This window comes from Dermacentor silvarum, chromosome 1, assembly GCF_013339745.2.
Source record: "Dermacentor silvarum isolate Dsil-2018 chromosome 1, BIME_Dsil_1.4, whole genome shotgun sequence".
Lineage (NCBI taxonomy): Eukaryota > Metazoa > Arthropoda > Arachnida > Ixodida > Ixodidae > Dermacentor > Dermacentor silvarum.
The window spans coordinates 289,444,644-289,464,147 of NC_051154.1; the positions used below are offsets into that span (position 1 = coordinate 289,444,644).

General features: G+C 44.0%; 1 protein-coding gene across 1 annotated transcript in view; it reads left to right on the plus strand.

Annotated features, from left to right (window-relative positions):
• The window catches only part of LOC119437206 (frequenin-1-like), a 275,518-nt gene that overhangs the window by 210,908 nt on the left and 45,106 nt on the right, over window positions 1-19,504 (plus strand). Inside the window, exon 4 of the mRNA XM_037704257.2 lies at window positions 12,699-12,788. Within this exon, the coding sequence (XP_037560185.2) occupies window positions 12,699-12,788 (90 nt within the window). The remainder of the gene's footprint in view (window positions 1-12,698; window positions 12,789-19,504) is intronic.

A 19,504-nucleotide genomic window follows, 5' to 3' on the forward strand; every position in this document is an offset into this window, starting at 1 on the left:
GAAGGCCCGTGTCTGCTAGCATACAATGAGTTTCAGTGTCTGCTATCCGCTCTGCGTCGTGGACCACAAGACCAACTTGTGCTTGAAATAAGGCAGATATATCACCAACTAGTAGAAAAAGGACATGATATTACTTTTCATTGGCTCCCAGGCCACTGTGGCATCATGGGCAACGAACAGGCCGATGAAGCTGCTAGGAGGGCTCACAAAAATTCTGTGAAGGAACCCATTTCACTTTCAAGAACCGATGCAGCAGCAAAGCTTCCTATACTCGCGCGTGATGCCACTCGATCCATGTGGAACACGCCAGGTTTCCGGTATACTCGACTGCACCGCTTGGATCCATCCCTCCGACTACATATTCCATCTGGACTTTCCCGAATCGAGACAACTGCTCTCTGCCAACTGTGGCTTGGAGTATCTTTTACGAATGCAATTGGTTGCCGCATCGGAATGGCTGACAGCGCCACCTGTGATAGTTGCGACAGCGAGGAAACAATCGAACATATCTTTTGTCATTGTCCCCGCTAAAGCTCCCAGAGGCAGACCCTCGTGAAGACGCTGGCGCGCCTCGACGACCGGCCGCTTTCTGAGCAGACGATCTTAGAATGCCGGCTGATGCGGTCTTCACACCAGAAGGTGATGAGCGCGCTGCTGAGGTTCCTCCGGACAAGCGACCTGCTTGAACGACTGTCGCACTCCTGATCGAGTTCCCTTGTGTGTGTGTGTGTGTGTGTGTGTGTGTGCGTGTGCGTGTGCGTGTGCGTGTGCGTGTGTGTGTGTGTGTGTGTGTGTGTGTGTGTGTGTGTGTGTGTTTTCCTGATGTCCTTCTCTTTCTATGTGTGTGCATTTTTCTTTATCTTTCTGTCTCCCCTTACCCATTCCCCAATGCAGGGTAGCAAACTGGATAATTACCTTCCGGTTAACCTCCCTGCCTTTCCCATCTCATTTATCTCTCTCTCTTTCTCCATCATTTAACTAACAGCATAGTCTTGCATGATACACACTACAAATATCTTGGTGTTAACTTCACTCCAACCCTTTCGTGGTCACCGCACATCACTTTCATATGCACCAATGCTTCTTGATCATTGGGGTAGACACGCCGTAACTTCCATAAACTTTCCTAAATTAGCTTACTTAAGTTTTGACCGACTCGAATGCACTGCATCTGTCGGGTCTCTTCATAAGAAGTATTTACTTATGAAGTAGTGGGGTACACAATTCCTGAGTGGGGTACACAATTCCGCCGCTAGATGTGACTAGCAGTATGCCTTGCGGATCAGTGTGCTAAACGACTTGCATCTAAGAAGTACTGTTTTGCGAGTGTTGTTTTGCAACCCAATGTTTCACTGATTTGGCGCATTTATTAGCGACCAATGTGGCAGACTTCAAGATGCGAAGACTTCGCTTCAAGTTTTGTTTTAAATTTGGCAAAACATGCGGAGGAAACTCATTGTATGCTAGAGGACGCTTTTGGAGTCGACACCATGAGCCAAAGTAGGACGTTCTTATGGCATAAGCGCTTCAAAGAGGCTCGAATGTGTGTTGACGACGATGAACGTTCTGGATGCCCGTCAACGATCACAACCCCGGAAACGATAGCGGAGGAAGTTCCTTGCAAGGCTGTCCTTGGAAATGACAGGCTAACTATAAAGGATGTCTACGACATTGTAGGACAATTGTACGGAACAGTTCAGCGAATTTTGTCGGATGTTTTGAACAAAAGGCATATTTCTGCAAAATTCGTGCCAAGACTGCACAGTGACGAACAGAAGCTGCACCGAGATTCTGTCTGTACGGAACTGAAGCAACAAGTCAGGCAATCTCAACATTCCTCTCCAGTGTAATAACCGGGGGTGAGACAGCGGCCACGAAAGGCACGTCAAGTTTGTGAGAATGGGAAGTCCATGACTCCACGCTCACTGTTTTTTTTTTTTTACCTACACGGAATTGTTCACAAGGAATTCTTGCCTCCTTGACAAACCGGAAATAGCGAGCTTTACTGGGGCGTTTTGAGGTGCTTAAGATAGCGCATTCGTCGCAAACGTCCGGAGAAGTGGAAGAACAACTGGCTTCTTCATGACGACAACGCGCCCGCTCAAACATCACTCGTTGTTTGACAGTTTCTGACCCCCAAACAAATCACAGTGCTTCCGCACCCACGCTATTCACATGACCTCGCCCTTTGTGACTTTTTCCTGTGCCCCAAGTTGAAGTTCAAGCTGAAAGGACGTCGGTTTCACACTGTTGAACTGGTTCAGTCGGAATCGCAGGTGGTCCTCAACACACTGTCGCCTAGAGAGCTCCACGAGAGCATGAAATCGGGGCAGAAAAACGAGGATCGGTGTATACATGCTCAAGGGAGCATGCTCAAGCACTGTCTCCTTTGAAGGAGACAGTGCTGATTAGGCGTTATGGTCAACACTTTCTTTTTTACGACTGAATTCCTGGAACTTCTGGGTAGCACCTCGTATAACGCAATTTAAACTGGGCCTCTCTCTGCAGCCATTACATATTAGTCGCGAAATTGCTCTATTGTCATTATTTCATGAATATGTCCATAATACAACGCCATCATTTATGCATCTTGAAGTTTCACATTTCAGGTCACATAGATTGTACAACCAGTTCAGCTTCATGCGCATCTACGGCACAACACTAACATTTAACTGATTATTTATTTATTTATTTATTTATTTATTTATTTATTTATTTATTTATTTATTTATTTATTTATTTATTTATTTATTTATTTATTTATTTATTAGTTACCGGCATCGCCCCGTAGGGCATTACAGCAGGGAGGTTACAGACTTAACTAAATACATGAACAAATAATTAAAATGCGTGGAAGAAAGCATCATTTTCTGTGATGTATACAATGCGCGATGGCAAACTGCTCCAATCTCGAACAGTTCTAACAAAAAAAAAAAAAAGGATAACGGAAAACGTCACCCCTACAAGAAAGTTCCCTGACCTTCAAACAATGGTCCAGTCGCTTAGATATGTAGTGTGGTGCCTGGATATATTGTTCGCGGTTTATGCCTGTTTTAGAATAATAAATATCGTGGAAATATTTTAATCTGATATGCCTTCTACGATCCTTCAGCTCTTGCCATTTAAGTTTATGTTTGCTTTCTGTCATGCTAAGCTGCCGACTATAGTTACCAAGAACAAATCTAACTGCCCTATTCTGATTTTTTCTAATTTATTTATAAGCTCAGATGTGTGTGGGTCCCAACAAACACATCGATATTCATGTATTGAATGTACATGACTGAAATACAGCTGCGTTTTTAAGTTACTCGGTAAATGACTAAAATTGCGCCGCAAGAATCCCAAAACTGATGCTGCCTTATTTCCAATATAGTTAACATGCTTGTTCCATCGTAAATCAGAAGCAAAACTGACGCCTAGATATTTAAATTCCAATTGCTTATGTTTAGAGTAAAATCATGAATTCTATACCTATACGGATGATTAGCTCGTTTTCTTGTGAAGGTGACGTGAACAGTCTTATTTATATTTAATGGCATATCCCAATGCACACACCAGTCTGCTATAGTATTTAAGTCAACTTGCAAGGTTTGTGAATCGGGAATGGAATCTACGACTCTATAAACAACACAATCATCGGCAAACATCCTGAATGAAGACTGTACACCAATTGAAATATCATTAATGTACAACAAAAACAATAGTGGCCCCAACACTGAACCTTGGGGAACTCCCGACGTAACTGGTGCGTATTGTGAAGATATACCGGTCAGAACAACAGCCTGTTTCCGCAATGACAAATATTCAGCAATCCACGCTATTATTTGACCATCCAAGTTATAAGCTTTTAATTTAGAGATTAGGAGACTATGTGCGACTGCATCAAATGCTTTACGGAAATCCAAGAAAACGCAGTCCACAACTTGTTGCTTATCAATTGCCGAGGCTAAATCGTGTATAAACTCTACCAACTGTGTATTGCAACATAAACCACGCCTGAAACCATGTTGGCTGGGGCTTAGGAGATTATGTTGAGTTAAATGGGCCATAACGCAACTGTATATTACGTGCTCCATAATTTTGCAGGTTATACTAGTTAACGAAACGGGCCTGTAGTTCTGAACGGAGTTATCGCACACCACTCTTATATATTGGCACGACTCGAGCTAATTTCCAATCATCAGGCAGTGTCTATTTCACTGAGGGACTTCTGGAACAATCGAGTGAAATAAAAGCATAACGCGTCCGCACAATTCCTTATGATAGCGGCAGGAATGTCATCAGGGCCGCATGCTTTAGCCTGGTTCACATCTTTTAATAATTTACGGATACCATCGACACAAAAGGTGACTTCCGGCATGCGGTCTATTTCAACAGGTAATTCAAAACAGACCGTAGATGAGCTAGACGACAAAAGCACAGATGAAAAATAACGGCTAAAAATTTCAACTTTAGACTCATTATCATTAATAATTGTTTCATCATTTTTTAAAGCAGGTATCGATCTGTTGTGCTTCCCATTACGCTTCACATACCTCCAAAATTCTTTGGTATCCCTGACAAGTCTTTTACCTAGATTAAAAAAATACAAGTCCTTAGCGATGTCAGACTTTTGACTAAAATCAATTTTTACTGCTTTCAGCAAGGCCTAATGCTCTGGCGAATTAGACGCCTTGTATCTTTGATAAGTTCGTCGCCGTCGTCGAACAAGGGCACGTAACTCTGAGTTAAACCAGGGTTTGTCTCGAGCTCGCCTACTTGATATAACTCGTGATGGGACAAAAGCTTCACGTAGTTCAAACATTTTCAGTTTGAAAGTATTCCACAGTTGTTCGATATCTAGATCATCTGCGAGTGCATCAAAAGTTGGAAAGAACGACTCGAAAGCAGCACTAATCGCCTCGTAGTTGGCCTTGCTGTAGGCATAAATCTTTTGACTAGGTGTTTTTGCAACCTTCACATACAGAACTGATAATCTGCTAGAACAACGTTGTGATCGCTCAAACCTGGCAACACCCGTACATTGTACACAACATCAGGTACGTTACAGAGCAAGAGGTCGAGAACGTGACCTGTTCCGTCAGTGCGCGATGGCTCGTGCACGTACTGATAGAAAGTGTTCTGATCTACAATATCAAATGAAGTTGAGTGTAGACTCCCTCGAGCAGTACCCCTTGGTTCCCCAGCTGACCAGTCAATATCCGGAAGGTTAAAGTCCCCCCCTAGGACAAGGCATTCATTGCTAATAGTTTCAAGAAAATTGGATAAATGAACTAGTGGTTCTACACAAGGACCAGGAGGCCTATAAAATGACCCAAGAACAGTTGTTTTCCCATTCGGCAGCCTTACTTTACAAAAAATTGATTCAGTTTCATTATCGGGAAATTCCATTCGGACAATCGGGATACTATTATGGCCAAGAATAAACACCCCTCCGCCACGTGCACAGCGGTCTCGACGATAGCACTCGTACGTGTCAGGGAATACTTCAGTGCTTACGGTAGTCGGGTTTAGCCAAGATTCTGTTCCCAAAACAATGGTCAGTTGGATGGTACGAAGAAAAAAAATTGAAAATCATCAACTTTATTTTTTACACTGCGGCAGTTGATTAACAGAATGCTGATGGGGCACATCGCAGCATTAACAGTACTTTGTCATTGCTCCCGTACAACGCCGGCTTTACTGTCCCATTGAAAGCGCCTGCTCCCCAAGTGAAGCGTATCAAACTTCAGAACTGGTTTCAAGCCTCCTTCGCTGTTTTATTTGGCATACGCCCATAATTTCTTTCGCTTATCACGGACAGTACGGGAAATGTCTTCAGATATAGCAACGTTCGATCCCTTAAGCTTGAATGCTTTTGCAAACACGGCTTGGCGGTCTTTGAAAGAATTGAAGCGAACAATGATGGGCCGATTTTTTCCTTCACAGAATTTACCCAGTCTGTGTGCACGTTCAATAGCTAACGAAGATAATGCAAGCTTCGCAGTGCACTGACTTATGATGAGTTCCTCAGACTGGGCTGCCGTCTCATTGGCATTATGCTCCGCTAAGCAAAAAAAAAAAAAAAAAAAAAAACCCAAATTATGGCGCCTCTCAGTCATCCGCAGTCCCACGAGTCATTCGTCTTTGGAACGACCTTCCTGATATCATAGCCTCTGAGAGTGACCACGAATAATTACGTTATCTACTAATCATGAATTTTTATAATGACTACATAATTGCACGTCTTACCAGTTTCTTTATTTTTTCGAGTCTTCTTTTACTGTGCTTATAAATCCCTTATTTATGCGTGTATTGTATTTAGTTGTATTATAGTGTATTATCGTCCTGCAGTGGACAAAAATAAACGTGATGACGATGATGATGATGATGTATTGTAGTTATGTGTTAGTTACGAAATCTTTTGTAATAACTAAATGCTATGATACGCTCGTTCTTATTTTTTTCTAATTTTTGTAGGTGTTTTTAAGGCAGTTATCTCGCATTCTTGCACTGCCATATTGTGTGATATTGTTTTATAAATGTATGCGTAACACCCGTGCATCCCCTTACATTTTAAACTGATTTTTGTTGCGTTCATCTTTACTATTTATGTAATAAATTGCTACTACCGGCATTTTTTGAAGAGTGCCTCATTTCCTGCGCAAAGCCACCTTAGGCAATGTCTCTCGGGTACTATAGGGTATTTTTAAATAAATAAATAAATAAATAAATAAATAAATAAATAAATAAATAAATAAATAAATAAATAATAAATAAATAAATAAATAAATAAATAAATAAATAAATAAATAAATAAATAAATAAATAAATAAATAAATAAACTGCGGTTATCGTTACATTTCAGGGTTATATCAAATTTATTCCTCTAGTGCACAGAACGAGCCTATTATATAATGGTCATGTTACAGTGCTATACTTGGAATCCTTGCGAAATGGCAAGTGCCCCAAAAGTAATCAAGGAGTCTTTGACAATTCGCGTAAAGCTATGTGAGCTGCTACAGAAGCGTAGCCTTAAGAGAGTTAGCTAAGCGTGTTATTCGAACCATGCACTTCTCCCAATGATTGGATTAGATGCTGTAAAGAAATCAGCGGGAACATTTTACTTCATCTTTCCACTTCCACAGAGAAGAGAATCAGCCTAACCCTCATTATCAGCTGCGTTATACCACCTGCGTTTATTTACTCGGTGGTGTAACTTTATTTACTATTTTCTTTTCTTCTTGTGATAAAACACTAATGAAGCTTAATCGCTTCAGTCTCTCTATGACCGCTTCCTAGTTTTCTGAACAGCGCTGTCATCTAGTTACGGTTTAACAGATTTACCACCCTGCAAGAATCTTTCTTTCCGAAACTTCAATATTCCTTCTATATGCAAACTTTCTGCTAACAAAATGCTCCCATGTCCCCGTGGTGCAACTAAACCTAGTTCACTGTATATGTCAGAGATGCTGTGGCGGCTTTTAAAACAAAGCAATTCTGTTTATTATTTCAGCTCATCCTTTATTTTGTTCTGTAGTTGTAATGTCGCTGCTTCCAAGGGTTTAAGAGAGCGAGAAATTACCACTGCGGGCACTTGCCACATCTGCATAATGGGCGGAGAGAAAGCAGGTGGTCTAGAACGCAGACAGAAAAACAGGCGACAACAGGGAATGTGGAGGTTTGTGATAAAGAAAACATTGCAGTGTGGTAGAAGCAAGGAAACACTGAGACATAAAAATTGAAGAAATGCTGTATACTCTGCGTCATCAGCTGCAGCTTACAAAAGTCCTTCTCTTACTACAAACAGCACTTATAAGCCAGAACGAGTGTCCTTTCGTTCGCCCGTTCAGCAACATTTATGGTGTGTAACTGTCGGCACTTGCGCCACATTGGAGATGCTCGTGACGTCAGAGGCGTGCCTCTTTGAGCCAGATTTTTTGGGCTCCTCTCGTTTCTGAAGCCATTCTGACACGTTTGAGTCAACAGTAATTCAGGCATATTTTTTTCTAAATACTGGTATTTTCTTCAAACTAGAAATTTCATTTTCACTGTACAAACAACGCTTATACGCATCTATGGAATTATGACTTATTATAAATCAGAGTTGACACAACGTCACCATGACTGACCACTGTTCACCGAAATCGAGAGGTACACGTCCCTAAAACCTACATTCCTGCTGCTGTTATTGGTATCCGTACCAAATGTTTCCGGTCATCATTTAGTCGCTCGCCGTTAAGCTATCTGCATATCTTCCGCAGCGGTAAAGGAAGCGAGCACTTCATAACGGTTAAACAGCGCAAAAAACGAGATAAGCAAGACGGACGGGACAGGCGCTGTCCTATTCGTCTTTCCTGTCTCGTTTTTTTTTTTTCTTTTTTTAACTAGCTCAAGCTCAGACAAGCTCAAGTTCAGAGCCTTTTGAAGCAAGCATAAACAAATAAAACAAACGTGATTCCTGTCACATTTGGCAGTGTTAATAAAAGCCTCTTTGTAGCAAAAAAAAAAAAAAAACTAACACGACGTCTAACCTAGTGGTTATTTATTTAGTCATGCTTCTTTACAGGTATAATGAAGGGCATTGAGGGGTACTTAATTGATGGGGTACTTAACTAATGTGGGGTACTTAATTGATGGGTACTTAACTAATGTGTGCCACGTGCAGGCTGGCTATTTGCACTGCGAGCAACGCGCAACAGTGTCCTTCGGGGGGCTTGTGTTCGTCAAACACGCTCCTCCGCATAAAGAGTGTTCAGACAGCAGAGCACGCTTTACAGGGTACATTTTTTTTTCTCGTTCTAGGCGTGTGTGTGTGTGTGTGTGTGTGTGTGTGTGTGTGTGTGTGTGTGTGTGTGTGTGTGTGTGTGTGTGTGTGTGTGTGTGTGCGTGCGTGCGTGCGTGCGCGCGTGAGCGCGCCTTTGCAAAGGGGGAGAGATATAATTGAAAGACAGGGAGGACAATCACGCGGAGCGCCCGGTTTGTTTACCTTACACTGAGGGTAAATATGCTATAAAGTCTGAGAGCTGCCTAACAAAGGGTCCAAGGGCATACGCTGGTGAGCTGCTATGGGCAAGTGTTTCGTAAATGGATTTAGCAAAATTCAAGTTGTCCTGAAGTATGGTGCCCAGATAAGGCGCGGCCCTTCTGCGGCGACCGCGCACAGTTGCGAATCCGTCGAACTGGGGATGACGTCATGATTGACGCAACGAATCAATCGGTCATCGCGCCCTACGCATACTATCCTCCTCTTCACATTCCCAGCACCGCTGCCTCAAAACTTATCCCACTCCACCTAGAAACGTTCAATTTAATAAGAAAGGGGGATGAAGGGGAGAAAGGGGAGGAGAAAGTGATGGTCCGTGCACGGCATCAGTACTTACAAATTCGCACAGAGTTAATGGCAATTTCACACCTCATTGCTGAGCAAGAGTGCTCAGTTATGTTCAAGTAACCTTGCTTATCCTGTGCAGGGATCTGAATGGAGCTAAAGGCATAGTGTTACAGCGAAATCTGAACCACCAATGCTACTCTGCCTCGTTCCGTGTCTTTGTCAAAATATATTTTTTAAATAGTTGCGAACTACTTAAACTGTGCAAATTTTGGCAAATAATTTCGTTGGGAGTATGTGTTGGCAAGATAACCATTTTATAACATAGAACTACGGAATGCGCTGGCGACAGGCGGACAACCGACCACTTACCTACTGTGATTGGGTAATAGTTCCCAAAAAATCCATGGTGGCACAGCTGCGCTTCTAAGTTGAATCCAGGATCCTGAATGCCGTATGGGCATCTTTTTTGCAGCATTTAGAGCGGAGAAGATTGCCCATCACCATCGGGACAACAGAACAGAAGCCAAACTTCTGCATTACTATCCTACCACATCCTACCCCACCATCCCACCCCACCCTGACCTCCATTTCCTTCCGGCGGAGGATTAATAACCCAGAGAGGAAGTGTCATTAAAAAACAATACAATCGTTTTCAAAGAAGCGAGTCTCCGGAATGGTGAACTCCCGCAGATAGTGCACTGAGACTGTTCAGACACCAATGTTATTTTGCAAGAATGACAAAAAAAATGGTAGATTAAAAGTAAAATTGGAGGACGCTTAAGCTTCGCCTTTAAGAGTAGAACGCGAAAGCGTTATCGGTACCCGTTCGCATCGCAACGCGCGGCTGTAGGTCTGGTAGAAATACTGGAAAATGGGTTTGTGTTTGAGTTTCGTCGTAGCAGAATTAGGTTTTCTCGTACATTCAAATTACAATCCGACGCCGATTGGTAAACAGCCCGACGGCGAATCCGACGCCGAATGGTAAAGTCGTACTTTACCATTTTCCTGACGGATTTCACTGTGAGAAATTCAATTTTTGTTCACCAAAACCTTGCACCACGTGGCGGGCCTGCGCGGTCGGGTGGTTGGGGATTTTCTCCGCTACCCGCATCGCACGCCGGTGGCCGACGCCGGATTTTCTGCGACATGGGGCCCTTAACGCAATCGCGTTAAAAAAGAAAGTAAGTTCAGCAGTCAGGTTGATAAACGCGCAAGTGTCAAGAAGACTTATCACATTTCTGTAGACTGCACTCGTTAGGTGTGTCTAAGGCCAAAACAAAAATCATATATAATGCATGTGATCTTCGGAAGGTACCACTGCTTGGTAAATAAAATTTTAGAAAAAAAACAGTAGCCTAAACTATAATTACACATAAGTCGCAACCCGTGTCGGATTGATTTTGTGCACGTTAAACTTTTAATCACGTGCCACTTCAACTGCGACGTACCTTCTCGTGTTCGAGCTACATAACTGGAAATCTAAACGGTGATGCTTCACTTATTGAAGTGATCTCACTTTGTTCAATTATTGCTTTAAAAAATCTGGGACCTCAATAATAATGAAAAATCAGCTCTGCGGAAACTCGAAAGGCGGAGGAAGTTACGTGAAAGGGAAAAAATTGTCATCCACCTTGGTGAAGCTCGAAGCTACGAAGGAAACCCATGCTCATTTCTTAGAAAAGAAGCTTCGCAGCCGATTGGTTTCCAATTGTAGTTTCGTACTGCAAAGGGGTGGATAGCAGTTTTTTCCTTTCGCAAATAAAAATGTTCTACGAGCAATCACTCGTTTCACTTAAACGCGACAAATGTTTCTTCGCATCAGATCAGTGTCAACATAATCAGAGGATGTCTGCGTTTCCCTTGTATTTCACTAAGGGGAGTGCGTGACATTTCCATTGTCCGAAAGGCAACGAGGAGAACGCAGTTTTTGTTCGGCTATGTGGTACGGCCCTAGACAAAGGGCCAATGGGATTGGAAGGGAGGATTAATGGAATAGTAGGTCTCAGCAACGCGCTGGTAAACATGCTCGACAGAATCCCGATCTGTCGCAGAGCGGCATGTGAAGTAGAACTGCAGGCGCTTTTACACCCCACGGCCAGCAGGAAGTCGGTAGGCAGCAGTGAGCAAAAGCCTCTCTGTGCCTCTCTGTTCTTACCAGGGGAAGTCCGAATCTCGCCTAGTCGAGTGAAACAGCCCGCGTGCAGTTGCAGATGAGTGTTAAGTGCTTTAAGGAACGTCGCGACAGTGGTGCAGACCAGGACACACCGCTCCCATTCAAAAGCAAACACATCTGCTGGTGGTGTTACGCGCCGCAGTTGCACGCATGGCGGCCTTCCTAAGCGTTGACCGCAGCCCCAAATACTGAATAGGAAGTCATTCTAGTCGATAAGTTAGCGTTCATGCACACAGCGCTTTAGAAACAGCGTTCCACAACTGAGATTTTGTCATCTCTGCGCATTTACAGATTCGCTCGCAGCTTTCGTACGGAAAACTGTAGAAAGATAGTTTTTTTATTAAATTTCCACACTCTGCCACTTCTCCGCTCTTACGTAGAAGCAAATTCTGCTTTTGCATGAAATAAGAATTTTGTCTATTTTAAATTACAATACTAAGCGTCTATTTCCTGAAATGCATTTAGACTGGCGCAGGTATTTTACGCTTTCTTGCATGAGCTTGCGAAACGCATGTTCACCCAACGCGTCCGGCTTGAACTCTAAGCGATGCGTCAAAAGCGTCTTAAGCAGCGAATAACGCTAAATGTTCTTCGCTTCTCGCAACGAAAACACGGACTTTTTCACCCCACGTCAGCATTAGGTTGCAAAATGCGGCAAATGAGAGAACAAAGGAGAGCAGAAATGACACGAGTGTCGCCATTCGGGACAGTTATTGCCGCAGACTCTGTCGCGGCGCACGGTCCGAGGTTCACACCTGCCTACGGGTCGACGCTAATGGCCAGTGACAGTCTCTGAGGAAGAAAGGAAGAGGCGGTTGCTGCTTGTCTGACGTTGTTCAAATATGTTTTTTTTTATCTCCTTCTCTCGCCGCCTCTCTTCTTTTTCAGCTCCTCGCTCGGGGTCGTTGCCTGACAGCACCTCGTGCGCTACGGTTTCTCCGGATTACGCCTGTCCAACCGCCACTATTTATTTCGCCTTGCGCGGTTGTTGGATTTTCGCGTGTTGCGCCACGGAAGCCTTGTAACGCACTCAGACGACGTTAGCGTGTTGACTCTGCCGCTCACGCATTGTGTAAGCCGCTTGCACGGGCACACGCAGTGTTTACGTAAACGGGTCGCGCCGCAGTGGCGCGGTCCCTTGGCAGTCTCCGTTTCATGCCCTACGCCACCGGCCTTGATGAATGTTTTCTCTTCCTTGTTTTCTTTACGCAGGGTTTCCTGAGAATATACAAGCAGTTCTTTCCCCGGGGGGACCCCTCCAAGTTCGCATCACTCGTGTTCAGGGTATTTGACGAGAACAAGGTAAACGCGACGAGTGAGCGACATTTCTTGTACGTGCACTGCGGAGCGTTACAGTAGCTTATTCTTTTTACTTTTTAAGCAAAATTCAACAATGTTTGACAAAAGTCGGACACATAATGTATGGTTTTTAAGAGCGGTTCTAACTTGTGCGTTCTTGTAATGCGGGGCACTCCGCCTGAAGAGCACGTTAGCGTGACCTAAGTTGATGGATGTTACGTGTCTATTCTGGATTGCAACAAGTGCATTTGAATTGAGCGAACTATTCGTGAATGCGTTCCAACTTTAATAATTTATTTTCGTTCTCGACAAACTGCTTTTGAAGACGCTTGTGCCTGTGATGTTTACTTGCCGTTTGTGCTATGTTGCTTGCTTGTTGTAACTTTGAAATACTTACTATGCATTAGTGTATTCCAGCATTGACCGACGCATTTTTTTTATTGTTTCGAATTTATTCAAGTGAATTACTATGTGGTTATTTCTCTTATGGCTAAAAGAACGTAGAGTAGCTGGAATCGCAACGTCTTATATAAGAACACTTAATTAAATAAAAACGTATAAGCGCAATCATACCGGTCTTCATTAGTGCAATGCCTTCCTTGTTTTTGTATTGCTTTTAATTACTCGCCACGGTGACTCCGCGGGTTCTGCTGCTAAGTCGATCGGGGCGGACTGCAAAAACATTTTCGGGTACTTTGATTTAGGTACGCGTTAAAAAAATTGTACATGCACGAAATAAATGTGCAGTTCCCATCTACGGCGTCGCTTTAATGCGCATCATGGCATGTGGGGCGACAAAAACACGGATCCCCCGTGGGAAGCAGGTTGAGAAAGCGATTTGTCAGCTAGAGATATGTGCCGAGTTATAGGCCACCTGCATCCACAAGTACAATTGATCTTACGCTGCATTAAAATTTCAAAACAGTCGAAGCACTAGATTGGTTGGGGAGTGATCACTTCCCGGTCTTCGTAAGTGCTACTCGATTTCACGAAAGTGGGCCTAATATGGGCAAAGTGATCAACTGGGGCAAATACGGAGACCATCTTGTGAAGTGTACTGGTGAGCTTTTTGAAGCGGTGCTAGAAAGCAAGGCAGCAGCAACTACCACTATAAAGCTGCCCCAGCACTTTCCAGCTCCCGAGCTAAAGCTCCGTAATCTGTGCGCTGCACGTTGAAGGGCAGAGAGGCAGCTTGTACGAAAGAAGGAGGACACTGCTCTGAAGACGGTGTTCAACAGACTCAACGCAGCTATTCCCCGACTCCCTTAGAAACACTGGAAGTGTCAATGGAATGCTTTTTGTCAGATGTTAAGTGTGTTCACTCCGATGTCTAGAATACGGGGTGTGGTAACCCGCCGTGGTTGCTTAGTGGATATGGTGGTGGGCTGCTGAGCACGAGGTCGCGAGATCGAATCCCGGCCACGGCGGCCGCATTTCGATGGCGGCGAAATGCGAAAACACCTGTGTACTTAGATTTAGGTGCACGTTAAAGAACCCCAGGTGGTCCATATTATTCCGGAGCCCCCCACTACGGCGCGCCTCATAATCAGATCGTGGTTTGGGCACGTAAAACCCCATAATTAATTATTGGGGTGTGGCAAACAATGTATTCAGTCCACCTTTTGTCGCACTTTCTTTATTGAAAGACAAACCTTTGGTGTCACTGGCTGAGGTGTTTGCGGATATTTACCAGCTTGGAAAATCCGCAGTGACTCCTTTCTCCCTTCCACGCGCTACGCCATCTGTGCTGGATGCTTCATTCATATCGAGGGAGCTGCACACAGCCATAGACTTTGTGCGTCGCCGCTGTGCCGCGCGACCGTATTGAATCACCAACCTAAGCTACCTGAGGAGTGGAAGCGCCATCTCTTGCCGTTCTTTAACCATATCTGAATAAATGGCATGGGTTGTACCGATAGTTAAGTCCGGAAAGAACAGAGCAGCCTTGAACTCATATTGACCAGTTTCCGTGAGATCCGCACCTTTTCTTGGACCTATGCTAAAGACAATATGTCCTAAAAAGGCCCCCATAACAGCCTTATGCGATCCTTGCAAGAGGTATCCTTACGAATTCCTACAATTTCGCCACTGTGTACGCAGAACAATTTTATTCTGTACATATTGTTACGGGAAGCAGCTCGTGCTTCTGGTGAGCATGACACAGGGTTTACCTATAGTGACCATTTTATAACTCCGACTTTAATTGTCAGAACACAATGTTGTCATTGTCATAAATAGGCTGAGACAAGCGTTCACGTGTTCATGACGAAATACCGAGCTTTATTGTGAAAGGTTGCTCGTCGATTTTTGTTCCGATTCTAACGCACACTTTCAATATCAGCGTTTTAACGTGTGCCTCTCCTTAGAAATGGAAGATTTCAATTGTTTTCCCTCTGTACAAAAGTGGTAACGTGACAAACACCAAACATTATCACCCGGTCTCGTTTTTATGTTCATTCGCCAAAGTTTCTAAAATGGTTCTGTTCGAACAACTGTTCTGTTTCTGCAAAAACAAAATTAGTAATTCTCAACATGAATTTGCTTGAGGCCAATTTGTTGAAACTAACCTTGTGCCTTTTCTTCACGCTGTTGGTTCCCTCTGCGCTAACCGTAAGCAAGCTGATACCGTGTATTTCGACCTTTCTAAGGCCTTCGAACTTGTCTCGCATGGTCTGCTTCTACAAAAACTGTTATCCTATGGCATCAGTTCGAACATTTGTGCTTTGTTCAAGGACTACCTCACACCATGGTTAAATTATGCTCGAATTGGCGGCGACTATTCCGTTCCTTATATAAGAATTGTTGTCTGGTATGCCTCAGGGATCATCCTCTGTCCGTAATTTTTTAAATGTTTTTATTGTCCGTAATCTAGGCGTTTCCTTTGACTGTGGGCTAACGTTCAATGCACATGTGTCAGCTGTAGTGAATGCTTCATATAGATTATTAAGCCATACATCAAGCGAATCAAAGCCTTTTCCTATGGTGTTGCGCTGCTAAGTACGAGTTCACGGGATCAAATCCCGGCCGCGGCGGCCGCATATAGATGGGGACGAAATGCAAAAACGTCCGTAGATCTCCTGGTGGTCAAAATTTATCCGCAGTCCCCCACTACGGCGTGCCTCATAATCAAATCGTGGTTTTGGCACGTAAAACCCCAGAAAATTCCAAAGTATTTTCAAACGTTAAATGCGATCTACGTTTGCATTTTGCTCTTGTACAAGCAAAACTTGAGTTCTGTTCAGTTGCATGGAAAACCATAACTAGCACGTAGGAAATAAAAATCGAAGATGCTCAGATATGATTTGTTCGTTTGCTATACGATCGCTTCTTGTGGCACAAGTATTATGATGACTACGAGCAGATTCTGCGGAGGTTCAACGTTGTCACTCTCGCTGGTCGTCAAAAATACCCTGAACATGTGTTTTTCTTTAAAATTGTACCTGGTCTAGTTTTATGTGGCAACTTAACTTCTGCTCTTGTATTTACTGTACTACGACCAGGCTTGCGTAAACCTAGTGTTTTGATGCGAAAGCGTCAACTGGCTCATTCAGCGAAAAAGCCGGGGTACGTGCGGCGTCTTTAGCAGCGGAACGGCGCCTAAATTCCCATTGGCTGCTACGCCTTGGCACGAGCGCGTCTCGACGGAGCAAAGCGGGCGAAAGGGATCATCTGCTGCCCCACTAGCGCGCCAGGTGTTGCGTGAGGGGAGAGGGCATGGCCGCCACGTCACGTCACTCTCGCTCTTGCTCTCGGAAGCCTGTGTTATCCGCGCGTTCCTTGTCCGCGCAAGCACTCGCCTGCGTTCTAACTGCGCATCGGTAAGGCCAAATCAAAACGCGCCAAGCGCCTCAACGCTCTCGCTTGCCCGCCAGGAGTTCATAACTCGAAGGACCGCTCAGCGGCGTTCAATTGGACATTAATGTTTTCGCATTTACCGCTAAGTTTTGCTTAGGTGTGCTTGGATTTTTTTCTTTTTTTTTTTTACATTCATGATGTGTCTAACCTGAGCCCTATTATCCGTCTTATAACCCAGCACAATAGTCTACGTCTAGATGTCGACCTATTTTCTTCGCGCGTCTGTTTTTTAGCTGACTTTGTAAGTATTGCTTGAACTTTGATGAAGTTCATATTTGTTCTCTTCCATGTTTCTTAAGTATCATGTGTGTTTGTTTTCTGGTTTTGTTGTGTACACCATTACCAAGGCCCTGTGCTGTTCGTGGGCACTTACAGAAATAAAGAAATAAATGAATTGATGAAACTTATTTTAATAAGCCCTTTTAATGCGACATGTCACTCCGTGCGAGGCCTACGCTGTAGTCTGAGGCGAAAACCGCCTTGCGTGGCTGCAGCCACGTGAAACACAATGCAGCTATTTTTATTGCGTTGTGGGCACAACTACGAGGGACGTGCTTCTTCCGCATTTTCGGCGTGGGTTCGCTCAGCTTGCGTGTGTTCACTTTACGGTTCCACTCCATGCACGCGTTGATATTTCCCGAGGCAATCTGTCTCACGCTACCGATTGAAGCAGATTTCCCGCGGTGTGCCTTTCGCGAATGTTAGCTGTGCCCTTGTTGTGCAACTAAATACAGGCATACAGACTACGACCAACACCGCGCCCAAAATACGCCAGAAGTTGCACACACAAGGTTACCCTTTATATAGTGAGAGGTCAGCTACTCAGGGGCCGAATTGACAAAGCTATTCGTTCCTAAATGTGCTTCGCCATTGGCATGAATGATAGGCATCTCCCGTGCCATGTCACAAAGGGCCGCGTAACGTCGTAGCGTGACGTCACCGGCACACGTGTAGTGACCCTGGTTGGCAAAACATACAGCCATGGAGGAAGGAAAAAGATAGGAGGAAGCCTACCGCAACGCCATTGACGCCGACTGTGGTGGCCCAACACGTGCTAAAAACGTCAGAGCACAGAGGATACGTCAGAGCGCGCGGTAGGTTTCAGTACTCCCGGTTGATTTTTTTCTTCAATACCCATTCAGAACCATTTGAAACTCTTGATATAAAAAACAAGAAAAAAAACAAGAAAAAATATTTTTCCTTCCTGCATGTGAGCAGCTGCCGGCCGAGCGCGCACTGAATAAAAACTACCGGTAACCAAACGGCAAATCTCGATTCTCCGTGATCTCGACGCAAGAGGTCACGTGTTGGGCCACCACTGCTGGCTACACAAAGCGTTCGCTTGCCAAGGCTGGCTGCGTGACGCAATGCTCCCTCCTACATTTTTTCTTCCTCCATGCATACAGCTACCGGTTCTCGGCATAGTGCAACCGTGCAGTAGTTGACGCGGTTGCGTGCCACATGGACGTGTTTATTATTATTATTATTATTATTATTATTATTATTATTATTATTATTATTATTATTATTATTATTATTATTATTATTATTATTATCGTTTTTTACGTGATCCTCCACAATTATCTTGTCTGTCACGTTCGTGGTACTGTGCGCTATCGAAGATTGGTGCGGGATAAACTGCGCGGTGTAAAACTGGCGACGCCGGCTTTTTTTACTTGCGGAAGTGGAACGCTTTGTTGTTTTTGGTGGACCGTATACAATGACTACCAACGACACCGGCTTTTCTTGGGAAATGCGCCACGCTTGTCGGGATGTGCTGGGGTGTGGAGCGCGAACTTTCTGTTGTGGTGATGCACATTAACGTGAAAGATTGGGTTTTCTCAAATTAAAAGCAGCCAAGCGAGGCAGCAAGCACTCTCGAGGCATCAAGCACAGCGAAGTTATCGCGCGACAAATTATGTATTAATGTACATTTCGCAAACTCGCATGACAATGCCTCATAGGTAAAATAATTAAATTATTTTGCGTAACTTCCAGGAATTGCGCAGTAATTTATGAGGGACGCCATGGTGGAGGGTTCCAGATTAACTTTGATCACATGGAGTTCTTTAACGTGGTTCTAGAGCACTGTACACGCATTTTGTATTCCACCCCCAACGAGATGCGGAGCCACGACCACGGGCTCAGCAGCTGATATTTGTAAAGCAAGTTCATCTTGTATATAGTTTAGGACTATGTATAGTGTATAATGGCACACAGAGTAGCTGCACTCCAATGCAATGAAAAAAAAAAGTTATTTAAGCAAAAAGTCACTTCGGCACCGTGAAAATATACACTTGCGGCTATAAAACGTACGTTTTTAAAGAGCAATGCAATTGTTGGTGTTGTGTGCTCTACGGAAGGGCATTCTTACGAAATCACTATATGTTGATTTGATGAAGCGGTGTAATTGAAGAAACCGTGTATGGTGCCACTAATAATAGGGGGATCCACTCTATAGACATGCTCCATACTTTGAAGGTGATTTCGGTTCAGAAAATCGCAATACCAGAAATCACGATCGCAGCAATTTAGATACAAGCAACGCTCCTATGATGAATGATCTAGCTGGCTGAACGTTTTTTTGTCAACCAGTAGCCCCTCCTACATACATACAGATGGGCGGAGCGCTCACATGCAGTGCCGTCACACTGTTTGCAAACAGGGAGAGGCCTATTATAGCGCAAGAACGTTTTGTGAATACCAGAACAGTTACTTTCGGTCCCAGAATTTATAGTCGAATGGGCGATTGCTAGGGTGATTGAATTAGGACCGAAAAAAAAGGCATAAGGAAAACTGGAATTCTCGCAGGTCGAGAAATTTCACCAATACATGAGTGAGAAAAATAAGAATAAATACTAAAG